At 42.1% G+C, this 20,615-nt stretch overlaps 1 protein-coding gene across 11 annotated transcripts in view; it reads right to left on the reverse strand.

Annotated features, from left to right (window-relative positions):
* The window catches only part of LOC309664904 (histone-arginine methyltransferase CARM1-like), a 291,386-nt gene extending 283,987 nt beyond the window's left edge, over positions 1 to 7,399 (reverse strand). For all 11 annotated transcript variants that reach the window (XR_014266089.1, XM_082471027.1, XM_082471028.1 and 8 more), the window contains exon 1: positions 3 to 7,399. Coding sequence is in view for 10 of the 11 variants with exons in the window: in XM_082471027.1 (XP_082327153.1) it covers positions 3 to 186 (184 nt within the window). In the remaining variant the exon portion in view is untranslated. The remainder of the gene's footprint in view (positions 1 to 2) is intronic.
* Between the last annotated feature and the right edge of the window lie 13,216 nt (positions 7,400 to 20,615).

A 20,615-nucleotide genomic window follows, 5' to 3' on the forward strand; every position in this document is an offset into this window, starting at 1 on the left:
ACCGTCAGTCACCGTCGCATCCGCCTCCTCCCCTGCCGAGTGCACCTCCAGCCGCAGAGACTTCGGGTTGGGAAGCGAGAGCGGCCCCGCGGCGAAGAGCTGCTCCTCGGTGACGAAGCGCAGTTGCACGCGGTAGTGCCGGCGCGCCGGGGCCCGGGCGGGGGCGGGAGCGGGAGCCTCGGCCATGGTGCGAGCGCCTCGGCCACGAGCTCCAGCGGCGCCGCCCCGCACTGCTCCGTGCGCCCAGAACCCGCCGCGGGAAGGGGAGGGACTTGGAAGCGCCAGCACCCTCCTCACCTCCGCCGCGAGTTCGCTCTTCGTCCGCCGGCTGGGGCCGCACCCGCCCCCTTGCGCATCCGCCCGCAACAGCCGGTGCCCGGCCGCCGCTGGCACGCGGGGATCCCCGGCGCACAGGGCCGCGCGGTAGCTGCGCGGGAGGGTGCAGCCATCCCACGGGGCCGTGGCTCCGAACGCACAAGTTTAGAGAGCACGCGAAGCACCTGGAGGCAGTTGGGGTTTGGAAGCAGAAGGGTGACACCTGCTGTTCGCTGGGACCGCTCGGCGGGCGTGGTCGTCGGTTTGGAAATGGCCGCGGCCCGCGCTTCTTCTGGGTGGCCACTGGCTCTCGGGCGGGTTCTGGGGCTCCTAGCGCTCACGTGTGAACAGCCGTCCCAAGTACAGAGCTCCTTCCTCACTGACAGGGCCCCGGCAGTAGCAGCCAGGCGGCGGGGAAGCCCGGGGACACTCTTGCGACTGGCTGGGCCCGGATGACCACGTTCATCTCCCATCACCTAACTCGGAATTGAAAACGTACTCGCTGCTGGATTGTGAACCATTTCGCTAGACGTGATTCGGGAGGGCCGGGGAGTCTCATCCCCAAGTTGACGCCTGACTCCACCAGGTACCTAACCTACCCAGTTAGCTCCAGCGTCGAAGCATGGAGGCTCCAAACCGTATCAAACATTGTCTTCTCTGCAGAGAAATTGGTCTTCTGCTGCAGGGGGGTAAGAAAAAGAAGCAGTCCTTCTTTTGAGGAGAGTCCCCCGCTCGTAGACTCATTTGCTATAAAAGGAACTTTTCAAATTCTGAACCAACTTCTGTGTCCTAAATCTGTAATCTCCTGACAATGAACTGCAGGGAAGAAGCAAGGATTGTAAATACATTTGGATTCCATGAAGACAATGTCCTTAACCAAGCAGGCTGACTTTACAAGAATGAGCTTCCCTCGAGGTCCTGGGGTTTATTTTGCAGCTTCAGAATTTCCAACTGGACTGTTAGACCCAGCCAGGCTTTACGAAATCCCTGGTCTCATTTATCTCCCCACTCCCACCCCACCTCCCATGTGATCCGAGTTCCTGATGTGGCCTCTCTGCCTCCTCCCCTTATTCCCTCCCAAGGATTTCTCTCCCCTCCTTCTCTGTCTCTTGTCTCTCTCTTTCATCTAAATACCACCCCCGCCCCTTCCTTCTTACCTCATTCTACTTCCTCCTGTCTCATGGCCTTGACTTGCGGCCTGGAAGCCCCTGGAAATCAGAAATCCTTTAAAGAGTTGGAGCTGCAGAAAGGGTTTCTGGTGTGAAGACCACACCAGTATTCTGCCCCACCCTGCCCCTCACTGTATTATTCTGCCTCTCCTGCTTCCGGCCTCCTCAAAACATTTTCCTGCCTTCCTCATTTCTTTTTGCCTTCTCAAAAGAAGGTACTTAGTGATGGCACTAAGTACTTTTGTGCCACCCAAAACCCTCCAAAGTAGTTCTTGGACCTCTTTATCCTCTTTTTTGACAAGCTTGTTCAGCCTTCATATGCTGTCAGCTGTTAACTTGGATTTATACTAAAATGTGAATGATGGATGAAAATGACTCATAAAGCATCTCTACAAGGACAATATAATGGCCTTAGTAGAATTTCCACCATACTCTCAAGAAACCTGGAGTTCTGTTGCTTAAAGCAAACAAGAAAACATAAAACGTAATGGCAGTCTTTCCCCCACAGTAATGCAGGGGTCAAAAACCCAACTTAGGCCAACTGGAGAAAAAAGTCAAAATATTATGATTCACCACAAAGCCAGGAAGTCTAAACTTTGGTCATGACTAAATTTAGGGACTCCATTAAGGTTAACCAGATGGTCTTGTCTCCATCTTACAGAGAGGTCTTAGTCATATGCTAGAAGCCGTCACTGATTTACAACCTTCCAGCAAAGGCAACACTTCTCCTCTAACTCCAAATCAGGTTGAGCCATTTGAAAATGGCTGATTTGCTGTGATAGATCTACCCAACTTGGACTAGGGAGACTGGAAGCCTTACCAAATTTGCATCACCTGAATGACAGATGAGCAGATAACCACAGGGAGGAGGTCTCTGGGATGCTAAAGCAAGTTATAATCATGACATGTAACACAGAGTGCTTACCACATGCCTGGTACTGTTCCAAGCATATTACATACATTAATTCATTAATCCTCCCCACCACCCTGTGAGAGGGTAATAAGACTATTACGACCCTTGTTTTGACGAATGAGGAAACTAGGCACAAAGATTAACCAACTTGCCCAAAGTCACAGCTTAGAAGTAGCATAAGTCCTCTACAACAGTTCAGACAGAAAAGTCCATGAATGTCCTTACTACCACTTCTCAAAGTTAGAAGCTAGTAGACTAATTGCTTAGTATTCCAAATGGATAGTGCTCAAGACCTTTATGAGTCCCCAGACTTGTGAGCATGTTATTTAAACGGTTCCCACTTTCCTCTCCTCCTCCCACCCTCACGCAGATGGTGAAGAATCCCTTAGACTTCCCCTCCACAGGTGTTTCACCTTCCAATAGTTTTATTTACACTCGAGCAGTTTTGGCCCTGGTGCAAGCACTAGCAGAGAGTTCCATGAACAATTTTTCTTCTGCGTTGAGTATAATGTAGATTCACTCATCTATTCACTCATCATCTATTTGAACCACCACTGAATTTGACTTTCTGTCCCAAACTTCTGTTTTCTAACAGCCATCACTCTCTTCCATCTCCTCCTTTCTGTCATCAGCACTTTTCAGGGCCAGACTTTTTTTAAAAAATCAGTTCAGGATAGTTAAGAAAGGGGAGCGCCAGCCTGCAATGGAATGTTGATTGGGAGCAGCTGGAACTTAACTGCTAAGTTCCTGTCTCCGGTCTGCCAACGTCAGCATGTGCCAGGGGGAAGCTGTGTTTTGCCAGCCATTTGCAGAGACAGAATGGAGGTCTGAGGATCAAACTGGGGAAACTACAGCCATGCTCCAAATTCTTCCTCTTTCATATCCTCTAGAAAGAATGAGTTCGCTCAGAAGTGAGGGAGGACCCCTGGTACCTGATTTCCTTGAGAGACTATTTCCAGCTCCTGATTGACTGTTGTCAGTATAGCATCAAAAGCATTGACTTTGTTTATGCATATGATCTGTGTCCAAAGTTTTGAGAGATTCTTTCTACCCTTTTCTTTCTCCAGATAACACATGGAAAAGGACATCTGGCCAACCTCATTTGCAGGGGCCTGTGGCTGCTAGCTCAGCTCAGCTTCAGCATCCAAAGGGACATCATCAGAGCAGTGCTGAGCTGAGAGAGAGAAAGGAGGTCCACCTTTGTCTATCTCCTGCCTTCCCCAGGGTGCAGCCCAATCTGCAAATGAACTGCAATTCAAATAGCTTGAGGTCTAGACCAGGCTCTTCAACCCCTGACAAGCTCGTTTCCTCATATCCTGAGCAGAGAGACCAGAGTGCCTCCTGCTCCCTTCCCCTGACTTCACAGTATATTATCCTCAGCAATATGGCGGCCACACTACTTAGCATGTTGTTCCACCAAAAAAAAAAAATTCTGTGCCTCAGCCAAAAAAACAAATTTCTACACATCATGAAGAAATTTTGATGCCACTCCCAAGTCCACCTCAGACAGTTCTGCTGCTGTCCTTGGGACATGATTCTAGCTTGAGTAATTCAGATGCGGGACAAGGTACTCATAAAAGGAGGCGGGAATTAACCCTGAGATAAACCTAACCCACATCACAGTCAGGTTTCCTGAGAAAGGTGTATGGGAATGGCCAAGCTTAGAAGCGGAAAGTGATCTGGTCTTGCAGACAGAGGCGGACCTGAGATGAGGGAAGCAAGGTTAGGACCTGGGAACTTCATGGGAGGGGTTTCCCTCAGCTCACAAGGAAAGTCACACTTCACATGCAGTTTTTCTCATCTCAGGTTGTAAGTTCCTTTCAGTGCCCCATCTCGGTGCTGCAGTTTGTCAGCTCTGCCTCTGCAGCTGAGTGTGGTGGTGGGTTGGAACACAGCATAAGAGAAAGAAATGTGCTGGTCCCCTGGGGAGGAAACAGCATTTATCTAGAAGACTGTTTCCAGGATTGCAGATCATTACTAGCAGGAAATGAAAGGGACCCCCACAGGGCTGGGAGTGCAAGGCAGGAGCAAGCCCTGCTGAGGAGTAAGCCAAGAGGCTTGGGGGGAGGCAGATTTGGGGTCCAATCCCAGTCCCCGTCCTTACCTGAGTAACTCAGGCAAATTCCTCAGATGCTTTGAATTTATGGAAGTTTTTACAGTAAACACACAATGACCCTATAAGCTTATTGTGAAAATTAAATGACACTGTATAGCAAGCACTGAATATATACAGCAGCTATCATTAGTATTATTACTCATGCAAGAAAATATGGAAAAGTAAAAAGACAAAAGCTTAAATAAATCATATTCCCTCACCTGACTACAACCATTGGAATTATTTTATAAGAGTTATTTCTTACATTGTTTTTTTCTATTAGCCAGCTAATCTTGGCATTGTCAGCTTTTTTTTTTTTTTTGAAAGAAAAAAAGTGTGAACACCCAGAGGTAGGAGAGATGTATGTATATAGGATTGACTCCGTTTTCCCCTGATAAGAAAGACTTACTAGTTACATAGGCATGTGAGTTTCAGCTTTTATTTATTTTTGTTGTTCTGTCATTTATTTATGGCTTGTGATTTATATTGTACTCATGCCCAGAGGCACATTGGCATGTTTTGTAAACTACCAAATAAATAAACAGCAGCTATATTTCCAGATCCATTTGTATGGAGGTGAAAGCAAACATGAAAATTGGAGAAAACAAGCTGGAAAATTGAGAAGACGGTTGGAAGAGCATTTTGAAAAACTAATGTGATTATTATTAATCTGCCAATCCACACTTAAATCCAGGGTCAGACCCCCTGCAATAGGCAGTTACAAAGAAATTACTTCGAGGATCATCCACCTGGAGTTCTTCCCAGAGAGGTGATGTGTTTGTATGAAATCTATGCATGATTTCTCATGAGGTTTCCTTCTTGATCTCTAAGCAGGAATTCTAAAACAGACATAGTAAGCTTACTGACCCACCTCTTATTCTCTCAGCAACCACCAGAAACCAGAATACACTTGATTATCTGACTTATTAGAGAACACAGTAGGAAGAATAAAACGGATGTTAACAAAAAATGCATCCGTATATAATTTACTACCACACGCATACCCTTTTCAGTTTCTCCATACATTAAAAAAATGTTGCTTCACCAGTTAATCTTAATGCTTCCTTCCAATTCTAATATTTTGAATATGAAGGATAGCTGATATTTATTCATTGGTCTACATGAATTCTCATTTGTATCATATGGTTGCAGATTTACCTTTAGGCTAGTATTAGCACTCCACATTCTGAAGGGCAATGCTGGTCAAACAAACTTTATTATGCTTAAGAATCACCTGGAGAGATGGTTAAAATGCAGATTGCTGGGCCCAGCCCCCAGCAATTCAAATTTAACAGGCCTAGTGTGGTGCCCGAGAAATAATTCTATTTCTAACAAGATCTCAGGGGATGGCAATGCTGCTGGTCTGCCACCAATGGACCAAACTTAAAGTAACTCTGTTCTAACCTTGGGAGGAGTTGCATCCAAAGTCAGGCAGTGTGTTAAAATGTGCAGCAGCTAATCCAGGAAGCTGAAGAATTGCATATAGATAATGAAGGATAACTGTATCATTCAATTACACGTGTGCAGTATTTGCCAGGAGCTGGTTCTGCCACAAACATTTTGAACTATTTCCACATCATTTCAAAGTTGTAATAATAGCTTGTTTATCTTTTCAGGGGATACACTGACACAAAATTTCCAGAAGGGGCAAATGAAGAATAGGATTATTTTAAAGAACTCCACCTCCATGCTTGTACACCAACCAATCGGTACCTCCCTTTCACTCATACTTAACTGTTACATGAGCATCCCAGGTACAGCACAAAGAGCACTTTAACCTCTTCCATGTTTCGCCTTCCTCATCTGCAAAGTGAGGATGGTAACTCCAGTATCAAAGACTTGATGTGAAAATTAAAAGAATCCTGCATATAAAAGCAAAGCACTGCCCAGGGAGTACACCCCTGAGTTCCTCATTCTCTCAGGGCACCTCATTCCTTTCCCTCAGAGGGCTCATCACAGATTATAACAACACGTGGGGCGGGGGGAATGATGATTTAATCTCTCTCTCTCTCTCTTTCCCACACAGACTATCGTAAACCCCATGAGTATCTGTTTTGCTCACTGTTGAATCCACAGCACTTAACCCAGTTCCTGGTTCTTAGCGGGCAGTCAGAAAAGACAATATTTGGCCTGTGGTAAAAACTCAATAAGTGTCAGTTTAAACATGGATACACACAAAATAGTAGGTGCAATCAAAATGAGAAATTTAGAGAAGGAAGGCATTCTTAATAATTAAGAATCTAACTATGACACTAGAATTGGCTGCAAAGCCAGCACAGCTCTCACAGGGGACCTCTGAGGTTTCTAGCTGCAACAGCAAATCCAAGACTGAAAACTGGGGTGTTTAAGAGTTGGGTCATTACCTCCTAGGAAAAATAAAAAGGCTGAGCTACTGATCTCTTGGCTCCTCCTTTTTTGTTTAAGGATCTACTTTGTTTCTGATTCCTTCAAATGTATTGCCTGTTCTTTCTGAGTTCTCCTTCTTAATGGAAAATTTAAGTCAGGGATAAGCAAAGAATCTTAGAATTTACAAACACAATGCACATTTGCAGCTCAATAGTTCCTATAGGTTTGCCAAATTTGTCAAATTTATAATGATGGTCTGGGGAAAAAACTGCTCAACTAGATTGCCAAGAACACTGACACACACAGGGCACATAAATTTTTACCTTTCAAGGACCAAAATGAATTTTTGGTATGAGGACATTATTAGTATGACAGCTTTACTGTACAAGTTAAAAATAGGAATTGCATAATAGGACAAAGACACTATATCACTGAGCTCTTAGTGGAGGCGCACTGTTAAGGGTGTTTTCTTGGAAGAAGGAGAAATAAACAGCTCAGTTCCTGAGGCAGAAGTTGCCCAAGGAGACAACATATACAGACTAATTGCAGACAATAAAGATAAATCTTAGAACAATTTTTATATATACATAAATGCAAAGTAGGCCATTTTAGACAGATTTCCTAAGCTTTGCAGTCAGAACTAAACCTGCAGTGCTTGTGCCTTAGTTTGAAAAGCTTTCAAAATGAATTCAAATCTTCTATAGTTTTGCATTGTCTACTCTGTTTCTGCCATTCATTTCTACACTTTGGAAATCATGTCATTCTTAAGAAAAGGATTCCCAGTACATGCTGAAGAGATAGTATTTTCAGATACTCCTGTATTTGGTTTTCAGTTTATTATGGTGCAAAGAGACAGCGGTTTCTAGTCAGAAGTGTGCTTCCATCTCACCCACACAAGCTGGTATCCCCTCCTTAACCTCTCTGTGCCACAAGTATCTCCTCTTATGAGAGGTGGATAATAACAAAACTAACCTCACAGAGTAATGGCCAGAATTATCCTCTTAATTCTCATTTATTTGGGCTAATTTAAAATTTATTTCCATTTCCAAAACAAGAATAGTTCTATAGTGGAAAGTATGGCAATAGGAATAATACATGCAAAAGTGCTTAGTAATACTAAGAACCACACAAAGAATTTTATTAATATTACTTTAAATAACTTCCCCAATAAGGAAAGAACACAGCTGCCAGCCATGGGTAGAAACAGCCTCAAATGGTCACTTATGAGCCAAGCCTCCCACAGGTTTACTGAGCTCACACCTCCTTGGGTCTTTCAGAGTGGGCAGTGCTCGGCACTTCGCATCGACCTTCAGTGGTACCTGCCAATTATCTTCCCCAGAGACCCGCTAAGAGGGCTGTACTCTGGAACACCTGCAATCTCTGCTCTTTAAAAATAGAAAACCACTTTAACTTGTGTAGGCTTAACACAAGTCGGGGCAGAGAACTACCTCAACCCTGGTACACTCAAAAGATTTTTCTTCTCCTTTGTATCTGAAAATATTCTGTTTGGTTTTTTTTTTTTTCAAATAATGAATTGTTTTTCTGAAAATTAGAAATGAATTGATCAAATAGGACATTTATTGGTAAACTATAAACAAAACTTAATTACCACTACTTTCCTAGTTTCTTTAGGCATATTACTACAATTGAGAGAAATCATCAGCCTTGAGGATAATTTTCACAATCATTTAGTCCACATGGTATAAACCACCAATTCACACACACACACACAAAATACAAATTCTTTATATATAAGATCAGATGTTCAAGTTCAGTGTGGAAAATGTGAAATAAAAATTTTAAAACCTTTTTTTCACTTTCTAGAATCACAATATATCTTTAAAATTCTAATGAGACAAGAGAGGGGGGCTTCCCCGGTGGCGCAGTGGTTGAGAATCTGCCTGCCAATGCAGGGGACACGGGTTCGAGCCCTGGTCTGGGAAGATCCCACATGCCGCAGAGCAACTAGGCCCGTGAGCCACAATTACTGAGCCTGCGCGTCTGGAGCCTGTGCTCCGCAACAAGAGAGGCCGCGATAGTGAGAGGACTGCGCACCGTGATGAAGAGTGGCCCCCGCTTGCCGCAACTAGAGAAAGCCCTCGCACAGAAACGAAGACCCAACACAGCCATAAATAATAAAAAAAAAAAAAAAAAAAAAAGAGACAAGAGAAATAAGCATCCTGTTCAGTGATGAAGGCTATGTAAATTGGTAAATCTCTTCGGAGGATAGTATATCTAATTTCAAAATACCTATCTCTTAGAACTCAGCAATTCCACTTCTAAAAATGGACTGTAGATGGACTGGAGTCAAAGCTTATGAGGAGGCCAGATTTTTATGGTGAAAATCTAAATGAAAATTATAAACGTACTCCGAAATCCCTTCAACCTGCCTCAAAGTACAGCATCCTCTATAGAGTTACAATGTAATCTGCATGTGAGAAATATATAAATGTGTAGACATACATGTGCAAAATATAATTTTTATAGTATTTCTAGCAACAAAGGATGATGAGACCCTCACCCAATACCCCAAATTAAAAGATAAAGCTGAAATTATTGATGATTATAGTAAAGGGGAGTTATGCTCAGGCACCTTGTCTCTGCATAGAGCAGACTGCTTAGCTTTCATGGTTTGGTTTGGTTTTTTAAGCGTGGAGTTCAGGGGTTGCAACTTTTCAGAGGTGTGAGTAGGTTAACATCATTTGTAGAAGCCTGGTTACTTGGGTGAGACTGTTGGTTGTAACCTGAGGTGTGTTTACTGGCGTGGGTCTCTGGTTGACTGGCTTTCAGAAGCCGTGTGGACGTTGACTGGTTGCTTTGTAAAAGTGTGTTCAGGTTGTTGATCCGTTGGTTTATAAGGAGTTCTGGTGGCTCCTTGTTATGATGGCTACAGAAGAATCCACCTTTTCCGAAATGTGTGGAAATATATTTGGTCTTATCGTTTTTACCCAAATGTCCTTTGATGCAACTGCACTTTATAATCACAAAAATAGACAAGGATATTCGCTGCCTAAAGAGATTGCAAACAACTTACATAAATTAGGTGATTAAATGAATTTGGCACATCTGTACAATGGAAAACAATATAACTGTTTTTATAAGGAAGGAAACTAGATGTACTGATACGAAACAATTTCCATGATGTGGTGGTGAGTGAAAAAAGCAAGGTGTAGAACAAGTTCTTATCTGTACGTAGAAGGAAGGATTAAAAAAAAGAAACTGATAAAAGTATTTATCTCAAGAGAGAGAAACTGGGAGACTTTGGGTGGGAAGGGTAGAGGAAAACCTTTCATTAGGAAGTCAGCATTCAAAACCCAGTAACCTTGGACTCGAAATTCCATTCTCTTTCCACACTGCCCCGCCAAACTCCTCTTTTATGTGATTTTTCAGGTTGATGCTCCAGTTGGCTTTGGGTAAGAGCACCCCAGACTTACTCCATAAAATGGTCTTTAAAAACTTATCACACCATCAGCCCAAATCCCCCTCTTCTTATTCAACCCCATTTGCTTTATTGACTGTGTTCTCGAGCTTTGGCACACTTGGGGTCAGCACCCTTCTTAGGGATCATCCTGAGGCAGAACTGCCCGGCTCCCGCTTGCACTCCTTCCCAGCCCTGCCCCTGGTCCACACCCGCGGCGATGTCCCCACTCGCCCTGTGGAATGCTTCCGCTGTTTGCCTTCTCCGTAGACGAGAGCCTGTTTCCTCCGCCTTCCCTGTTTAGTCAGCGCAGAGTTGACACATCTGCGCGGTGTCTTTCAACCGCCCCCGGAATCAGCGCCTCCAGGGCCCCTGAAGTACTTTCCCCAGTCTTCTCTCAAATCTTTCCTGCCTCTCGCAAGCAGCTGAGAGGCCCACAACTAAACACAGCCAGCCGGGTGTGGTCTCCAGAGGACTCCACGGCAATTACTACTACAGTGAGAAGAGAACTCATTAATGCAAAATAACGTGGAGCAGGAACAAAGTCCTGTCAGAATGACTGAAATTTCTAGGGCTGCTCAAGTCAGCACTGCGTGAGGGGCGGCTGGGGAGCGAGGAGGGGACGCGAACCGTGGGCCAAGCAGTAGGAGGATGGTGCGAGGCTCGCTGTCCGATGGTGAAGGTGCTTCAGAGCCAAATATTCACACAGCTGCAGGGCTTTCCTCTTGGGTGGGGCTGCATCAATTAAGTAGGCGGATTCCTGTATTTTTATCTAACTTTCAACCAGTCCACAGGCTTTTCTTTGGAGCACATGCATGGAGAGAGTGCCTAAGGTGTCCCGGTGTCTCTTCTCATAAAGACCTGAATCCTATTGGATTAGAGCTCCACCCTGATGGCGTCATTAAATCTTAATTACTTCCTTTAGAGGCCCATTTCCAAATACAGCCACATTGGGGGTTTGGGTTTCAACTTATAATTTTGGGAAGGACACAAGCATCTGGTCCAGAGTAGGTGTATGTCGCCCCCTCCTATCATACTCGGGTCAAAACAGCAGTCTGCGTACAGCTCTAAAGCAGATGAGATGAATCTATTCTCCACAGACCTCCAGGCACCTGGGACTCTGCTGGGCCCTGACGGTGGGTTTTAGGGCATTAGGGCACCGTGGTTAAGAGCGCAGGTTCTGAACTAACGACAGACAGACAGCACCTCTTGTTTGCTGTCTTGGGAACGTGACTTCGGCTCTCCGGGCCAGAGTTCCACGGCGACACATGCACATGGCAGCACACCGGGTACTATGTATGCTGTGTCAAGACCTGGGGTGGCCTGAGCCCCTTGTTCCCTTGCCTCTGGCCACAAACAGCCTCCGCACTGAAACCGAGCAGGACCCTGCGAGGCCCTCCCCAGTACAAAAGCCTTTCCCTGTGCTCCGTTTCCTGTTTGTAGGAAACAGGCTTCGGCCTCCCAGACCTTCTCTGAGTTCCAAAGAGGAGATTCAAACAGGCATAAGGAAAGTGAGGGGATGCAGAAACAAAGAAAAAGCGGTCAAGAAAGAAGAGTGTAGTAATAAGGAAGGGCTCCCCCTCGCGGGATATACATAACAATCTGATACATATCTTTGAGTTCTTCTAAGGTTCCCACCCAGGTTGAGGATGGTAACTTCAGGCTGAGCACAAGCACACAGACCCCAGACTGGTCGGAACCAGGCTGATGACTGAGACTCCTGAAACACCACCCTGTTACCTCACCACCAACCAATGAAAAGAAAGTCACACACCCTGTAGCCCTCCCGCCAAGTATTGCCTTTAAAAGCACTTCCCTGAAAGTGTTTGGTCTACTGAGCACCAGCCACCTGTTCTCCTTGCTTGGCCCTGAAATAAACCTTTCTCTGCTCCAAACTCCAATGTTTCTGTTCGTTTGGCCTCACTGGGCACTGGGCACATGAACTTGGGTTCAACAACACTGTGACAGTGTACAATAATGATCTACACATGTCCTGACATGAAAACAGAACAGGTGATGGGGTTCAGGACACACTACCCAAAATATGGCACGTTGGGATATTAATATCTTAAGCCGAAGGAATTAAAAAAACAAAACAAAACAGCAGAAGCAGGAAGATCACTCTGACCTCCCCCTGATCACCTTTCTTCCCTGAAATAGGTCATAAAAGGCCTATGTGAAAAGTACACCATACCAGGAGGAGGAAAGACATTCATATCACCAAAGACAGGGGATTCGGGACCAAGAAATCTGTACAAACAAACCTTGTTAAACTAACCCTTATCGTCCTAGTTACTTCTTCACCATTTACTAACCCGAGCCCAAATCCCTTTGACTTGTCAATTCTTCACAAATTTATTGTTGCTTTGTTTCAAAGAAATTTTTAAAATTTCCTCAGTGAACACATGTTACTTTGTATAAATTATTTTAAAGTGTTTTAAAGCATTAAATTTATCCACTAAAAGAAATTCAAAAAGATTTTCTTCAGCTAGATCCCAGGTGGAAGGTCTGAAATATGAGAAATGGCAGACATGTGGGTGAATCTAAAAGAAACACTGGCTGTACAAAACAACAATCATAATGTCAAACGTGTGTGTATAGAAACAAGCCAGAACCAAAATACTGGGCAAAGATTGCATTAACCTTGAGAGGGGGTCATCAGAGCTACTGCAGCATATTATTCAGTGGCATTATTCACAAAGTACAGAGGAACTGCAGGAGTGAAAAGAGAAACACTAAGAACTTTCTTTAAGGACTCCTTTTGAGCCATTAAAATTGAGAGACAGAAAAAGCTTCTGAACACATTTGAGGGAGCCATCTCCATAAAATATAGGCAGGATTTATATTTCAAGATAAAGATAGGACATGGAACCAACCTAAGTGTCCATCAACAGATGAATGGATAAAGAAGATGTGGCACATATATACAATGGAATATTACTCACCCATAATAAGAAACGAAAATGATTTATTTGCAGTGAGGTGGATGGACCTAGAGTCTGTCATACAGAGTGAAGTCAGTCAGAAAGAGAAAAACAAATATTGGACGCTAATGCATATATATGGAATCTAAAAAAAAAAAAAATGGTACTGATGAAACTAGTTGCAGGGCAGGAATAAAGAGGCAGACATAGAGAATGGACCTGAGGACACAGGGTGGGAGGACGAAGCTGGGGCAAAGGGAGAGTAGCATCGACATATATACACTACGGAATGTAAAACAGTTAGCTAGTGGGAAGCAGCCGCGTAGCACAGGGAGATCAGCTCGGTGCTTTGCGATGACCTAGAAGGGTGGGATAGGGAGGATGGGAGGGAGGCTCAAGAGGGAGGGGATATGGTGACATATGTATGCATATGACTGATTCACTCTGGTGTACAACAGAAACTAACACAGTTTTGTGAAGCAATTATACTCTTATAAAGATCTATTAAAAAAAAAAAAAGAAAATATGATGGGAAAAATATCCTCTACACATTTTCAATATATTTATGTATATAATATATACAAATATATGCATGTACATGTATGTATATTTGAAAATAAACTTAACAAGAAATTTTTTAAAAAGACAAAGATGGACATATTGTACCCTTGAGAATGGATTTGTCTCTTAGTAACTTAAGGTCAGGAAAGCAAATGATGGTAATAACTTAAAAATAAGCACACGTTTGGCAGTTAGGCCATTTCATCTTAACAAATCCAGCTAAACAGTTTCTATAGCTCACAAGGTATTCATTCATAATTCACCAAACGAAAGCAATTTGTTGTATGTAACAAAGGCAAATAAAAGTTCTGTGAAATTGTTCCAAAGTTTCCCTATAATTTAATGTGATCTCCTTTTTATGGGGGACTCATATTTCTAATTTCATATGTTTTCTGTTTCCACGCTAGATATGAATCTATACATCTTGGTTCCATCCTTCATCATTTACTGGTAGCTAAATTATGGTGAATTAAGCTAACAAAAATTTTTAATCTTGTTTAATTTACCCATATGCTAAATATTCAGGACACAGGAGGAAAAAGAGTATGTTCTTAGATAAGACAAACTTGTGGATTCTGCGGATTTAAAGAACATTCTTGGAAGTCTCTTTATATTTAATGCTTATTGAGTGGATGAGTGAATGGATGGATATGCAAATGAATGGATGGTTATGCAAACAATTAAGCAAACTACTTGATCACATCCCTTCCTTTGGTTTTGCTTCCTCTACCCTGTCAGCTGGTTATAAGCACCTGCAGAGGTTATTTTGTGAAGGACTATTTTCCAAGTTGGCCTTAGTAATTGGGGGAGCGCCAGCCTTGGTTCTGCCTCAGTTCTGCCCAACACTCAGCCCCGCAGGCTCTCCCCTAATTGAGAGTGAGCACTGTTGGCTGCAGACACCTAGAATCTCAGCAGGGGAGCTGCCCAAGTCACAGACCTTGGTTCCCATTCCATTCGGCGCCTGTGCAGTTGGCCTGTGGCCTTGCATCCCAGCCTCAGCAGTGACAGCTCCTGATAGGGTTCCCACCTGGCTTCCTAAATCAGTGTTGCTCACTCAGCCGTGGGCTAGTCACCCCCATGTGGTAGGAGTGACGCCTATGAAAAGGTGCAGGGCCAAACACTTAGAGGAGAAAGTGGGGGCAATGCTGTATTTTAATAAAGAGGTGAAAAAAGGTTCTGATAACATGGGGATATATTTTGAAAGAAGTTCTAGCCAAAGACACCACTCTCACTCCAAAGGCTTATCTGTGAAGAAACACTGCATACAATGAATAGAAGTCACAGAAGCATAGACCCTTCAGAAAGAGGGGGTCGTAAAAGTCCAACAGTCCAAAGTCCTCCCTAGAGGTGAGGGAGACAGGAAAACCAGGTCTTTCCGGTGTCACACAACCTGTCAATGGCAGACTGTGGACAGTTACTTTACATGTGTCTGCCGCCTCACAAAGCACATCGGCATACGCTGTCTTACTTATTACACCACACTAACCCTGTAAATTAGGTATTTGTTATGATGCTTATTTTACAACTAAGGAAACTACCTGTCACGCTCAAACAATCCAGGAATCAGCAGCTTGATGGTTCTTTACCCTTGACCTAGGTATTTGATAATAAATATTTGTAGAACTGTGCTGAACCAAGTTTTTCACTGAAGTTGACTATGTTTTACAGACTGAGAATGATTTGGAGATCATTGAGAAATACAAACCACAACTTTGTGAAAAACAAAGAAAGTAAATATAGAGATAAATTTAAACTTTGAGCTATATAATAATAATTATGAATTGTGTTTTTCTTACAAATAGAATTAAAATACACAGCTCTAATGAATCAATTATAACATGTAATTGAGAAGGTAATAAATGGAGTGAAACTGTTCTAAGGCCCATGTATTATCCAGGAGGAAGGTAAAAGTATTGATACTTTTAGATCTTGTTATATAGTTAATAATAATATATATTATATATAATATTATGTACTATAATATATTTTATTTCTTTCGAGTAAATCAATAAAAGAATGGAAAAAGAGTACACGGCTTCTTACCCAGCAGAAGGGGAAATGGAATGATAGAAAGTATTCGGTCCAATAGAAGGGACAAACGGAGAAAGAAAACACAGGACAGGCAGGACAAATAAAGGCTCAAAATAAGATGGTAGATGAAACCTAATCATGTCAGCAATTGTATCAACATAAATAGACTAAATGCTCCAACTAGCATCCATGATTTGTCTGAAAACAATTTAACATTTACAAGAAATACATCTAAAACATTAAAATATATAAAAGTTGCAAGTAAAATTATGAAAAAGTATAAGTCAAAAGAATACTGGTATTCTATATTAGTATCAGACAAGATAGACTTCCAGGCAAAAAGCAGTATAAGGAAGATATGTAGTCACTTCCTAATGGTAAAAGGCTCAATCCTTCAGGAAGATAAAATAATTTTAAGTTGCTGTACTACTAACACCATTGCCAAAAGATAAACAATCAAGCAAACACAGAATTACAAGGAGAAGTAGACAAATCCACAATCAGACTAAGAGATTAAAACTCACCTCTCTGAGTAAATTATAGAACAGGAAGACAAACATACCAGTATGAACACTGAAAATATGAACAACATAATTACAATCTAGAGCACATGGATGTATATACAATCTGCACATAGTACTGAATAATACACATTCTTTTATGGCACCCACAATATTTAAGGAAACCAACTGTATACTAGGTCATAAAGTAAACCTACACATCTCAAAAGACTGAAATTATACAGAATTTCTTCTCTGACAGCAATGTAATTAAGTGACAAATCATCACAAGATAACTAGAAAATCTTCATATGTTTGGAAAGTAAGACACAGACTTCCAAGTTATCTATGGGTTAAACAGGAAATGATAAGGTAAATCAGACAATGTTCAGAGTGATTACAAACACATGACAAAATGTCCCGGACCATCTTTATGTCATTAGACAGAAAGACCTAGAAAAAATGGAAAATTTTCTTAAAAAAATGTAACTTACCAAAACTGACCTAGGAAGGAATTTAAAACTTGAGTTGTAACATAACCATTAAAGAAACTGAACCAGTCATTTAAAATATTCCCAAAAAGGAAATTCTAGGTCCAAGTGGCTTGGACTGACGAAGTTCACCAAACATTCAAGGAACAATTAAGAAAACAAGATAGAGCGAATGGTAGAGAAGCATTAATCAAAGAAAGCATGTCTGAAAAATACCTAGATGAGAAAGAAGACAGTAAATAAGTCCTCATTACTGAACCTAAAAGGACTCCAAAAGAGTTAATTACTAGCTTTATCAGCAGTCAAAAAGGAAAGACTGGAATCCCAGAAAAAAGTCATTTTCCTCTGGCATAATTATAGCAAGGACTGACCAAGCCCTTCCCCCGGAACTGCCCAGAAGATGGTGGGTAGGGGCTGCAGACCCTCCCACAAGCATCCCCTTGGGCTTCCCACACAGCTCACTGGCTATGTGTTATCTCTTTTAATCTTCACACTACCTCTGTGTTGTGAATCCTATTCTTATCTTAATTTTACAGATGATGAAGCTGAACTTTAGAAAAGTGATTTTCATAGCCACATAGTTAGCAAATGGCATGGCTCGGGATGGAAGACAGGCCAACTGACTAGAAAACTCATACCCTTAGCTTCTCCTCTACATCTATGTTATTAGTGGTCCTAATGAACCTCCCAGCAGGATCCATCAGGAATGTGTGCTTCCCCACAACAACTCTCCTCTTCCTTGGCACAGATAATCCAGTGCTGACTATTTCAAAGAAGTATATGGTGCCCAAGGATTGACCTTTGGAGAGCTATGTATAGAATGTGGACATTCTGAGATTTGTGCCATTATGTGAAAACAGGTGGTCAGCAGTTACCCATAACAGTTGTTTAAAATAGCACCTGACAAATATTTAGTATCTTCATAAAATGGGGTTTGACAATAGAGACTATCCCAAAGTAGAGTTGTTGGGATAACTGAGTTAATATTTGTCCTTTATGTTAACCACCAAGAAGCAAGCAGTCGGAAGGCCTCTCCGCAAAACACCGTTCACCCTTCCAGCATGGCCAACCAGTGCTGTGTCTGCCCAGCCCCAATTGCATTACATTCTGAAAAACATCCATGGACAGTTATGAAGAACACCTAAATTTCATAATTTTGGCTCCTCTCGAGAAGAAATATCCCAAATCTGAAGGAGTGTTGGAGGTGGAACAAATCAATTCAGCTAACAAGCATGCGCCTTACCCCAGTGCCCTGGGCTTCACCACCTTGAGTTAAGGAGTTGTCATCTCCCTTCTGGAATAAATTTCTCCTCTAGACACATTACTCTCACTCCCCTTATAGCTGTACCAGGTTCATATTCCAATTTCTCAGATTTTGTTACGTGAATCAGTCCAGTGTGTAACACTGAGTCTAAGGAATCATGAGTCATGTGTTACACACATTTCCCATTTTTATCTTTGCTTGGTGGAATGTGTTGTAGCATTTTAAAATAGATCTTGGTCTCCTTGAACCTTTATATTCAAATTCATTCTTCGGGTGAAAGAAAAAATTATGAAGTCAAATGTAAAGAACAGACTTCTTGTAAACCCATGACTAAGCAGCTGCCCTCAGTGAGCAGAGAGAGACGTCCCCATCAGGCCACTACCCCACCAGCACCTCCTGCTGGTCCTTCAGTCCTGAGCAAGAAGGCTGGAGGACCTGTGCCCCCAGCATGTATTTGTACTGGTGTTGCAGACAAAATAAGTTAATGCATTCAGAATTCCTAATAAATCTGACATCCAAATGTAAAGAAAGTGGAAACTTTGAAATGTGCTGAATTTTAGAGAGGGGGTGTGCCATTTATAGGAGCCCAAGAATTTTAGCATAGTGGGTGTAAATTTCACAACCCATAAACTCACTCTGTTACAAAAGTATTTTTTAAATCTCTATTTCCGGCTCCCCTTCTGCTGGTTAGCAGAACACTTATTAGCTGTTATCTTTGTAAAGTAGAATTGGATTGGGAGGAGGAAATTTTTTTTTTACTTTGTATACTTCTGTGCAATTTCACTTTATTATTTTATGAAAAAGGGTCCACTCCTCCTAAGTCCTAATGATAATCCTTTTTGGACAAGATTCAGATGAACTCTGTTACCCAAGGAAAAGCAAGTGGTTGATGGTGATGCTTCAGAATTCTCCCAGCAGAACATGGCAGCAGATATGTTCTCCCCCAGAAGCCACCTTGTAAAACTCGATGTTCGAACTCGATGCACCTACAGGTTATTGTTAAGAAACTGGACCTCTCTTAAAAACTTAAATATAAGATATGACACCATAAAACTCCTAGAAAAGATCATAGGCAAAACATTCTCTGACATAAATCATACCAATGTCTCCTTAGGTCAGTCTCCCAAGGCAATAGAAATAAAAACAAAAATAAACAAATTGGACCTAATCAAACTTACAAGCTTTTGCACAGCAAAGGAAACCATAAACAAAATGAAAAGACAACCTACAGAATGGGAGAAAATATTTGCAAAAGATGCAACTGGCAAGTGCTTAATTTCCCAAATATATAAACAGCTCATAAACTCAACAACAACAAAAAAACAAACAACCCAATCAAAAAAATGGGCAGCAGACCTAAATAGACATTTCTCCAGCGAAGACATACAGATGGCCAATAGGCACATGAAAAGATGCTCAACATCACTATTTACTAGAGAAATGGAAATCAAAACTACAATGAGGTACCATCTCACACTGGTCAGAATGGCCATCATTAAAAAGTCTACAAATAACAAATGCTGGAGAGGGTGTGGAGAAAAGAGAACCCTGTTACACTATTGGTTGGAATGTAAATTGGTGCAGCCACTATGGAGAACAGTATGGAGGTTCCTCAAAAAGCTAAAAATAGAGTTGCCATATGATCCAGCAATCCCACTCCTGGGCATATACCCAGACAAAACTATAATTCAAAAAGGTACATGCACCCCTATGTTTATAGCAGCATTATTTACAATAACCAAGACATGGAAACAACCTAAATGTCCATCAACAGATGAATGGATAAAGATGTGGGGTGTGTGTGTGTGTGCATGTGTACACACATTATACACACACACACACACACACACACACACACACACACAAATGGAATATTACTCAGCCAACAAAAAGAATGAAATAATGCCATTTGCAACAACATGGATGAACCTAGAAATGATTATACGAAGCTAAGTAGATCAGAAAGAGAAAGACAAATACCATATGATATCACTTATATGTGGAATCTAAAATACGATACAAATCAACATATCTATGAAACAAAAACAGACTCACAGACATAGAGAACAGACTTATGGTTGCCAAGGGGGTGCAGGGGTAGGGGAGGAAAGGAATGGGAGTTTGGGATTAGCAGATGCAAGCTATTATATACAGGATGGATAAACAACCAGGTCCTACTGTAAAGCACAGGGAACTATATTCAGTATCCTGTAACAAACCATAATGGAAAAGAATATGAAAAAGAATATATATATAATTAAATAATATATATATAAATAACTGAGTCACTTTGCTGTACAGAAGAAATTAACACATTGTCAATAAACTATACTTCAATAAAATTTAAAAAAGAAAAGAAATTGGGCCTCTAATAAGATACAGAAACATTCTAGTGCTGGAAAATTGAGTTCAATAAAAGCTGGAGGTAGAGTGGTAGGACTAAATAGGAGGGCAGACAGTGAGTGTGGACATCCGTATCGGCTCAATAGTTGACAGCCAGCAAGGACAGGGACAGCTAGAGGAGTGGGGTAGACAAGCCCCGGAGTTCCCGTCTCTGGCTCTCTTCATTCCTATGACATTGCTTAGCA

This window comes from Balaenoptera physalus, assembly GCF_965194825.1.
Source record: "Balaenoptera physalus genome assembly, chromosome: 7".
Taxonomy (NCBI): Eukaryota; Metazoa; Chordata; class Mammalia; order Artiodactyla; family Balaenopteridae; genus Balaenoptera; species Balaenoptera physalus.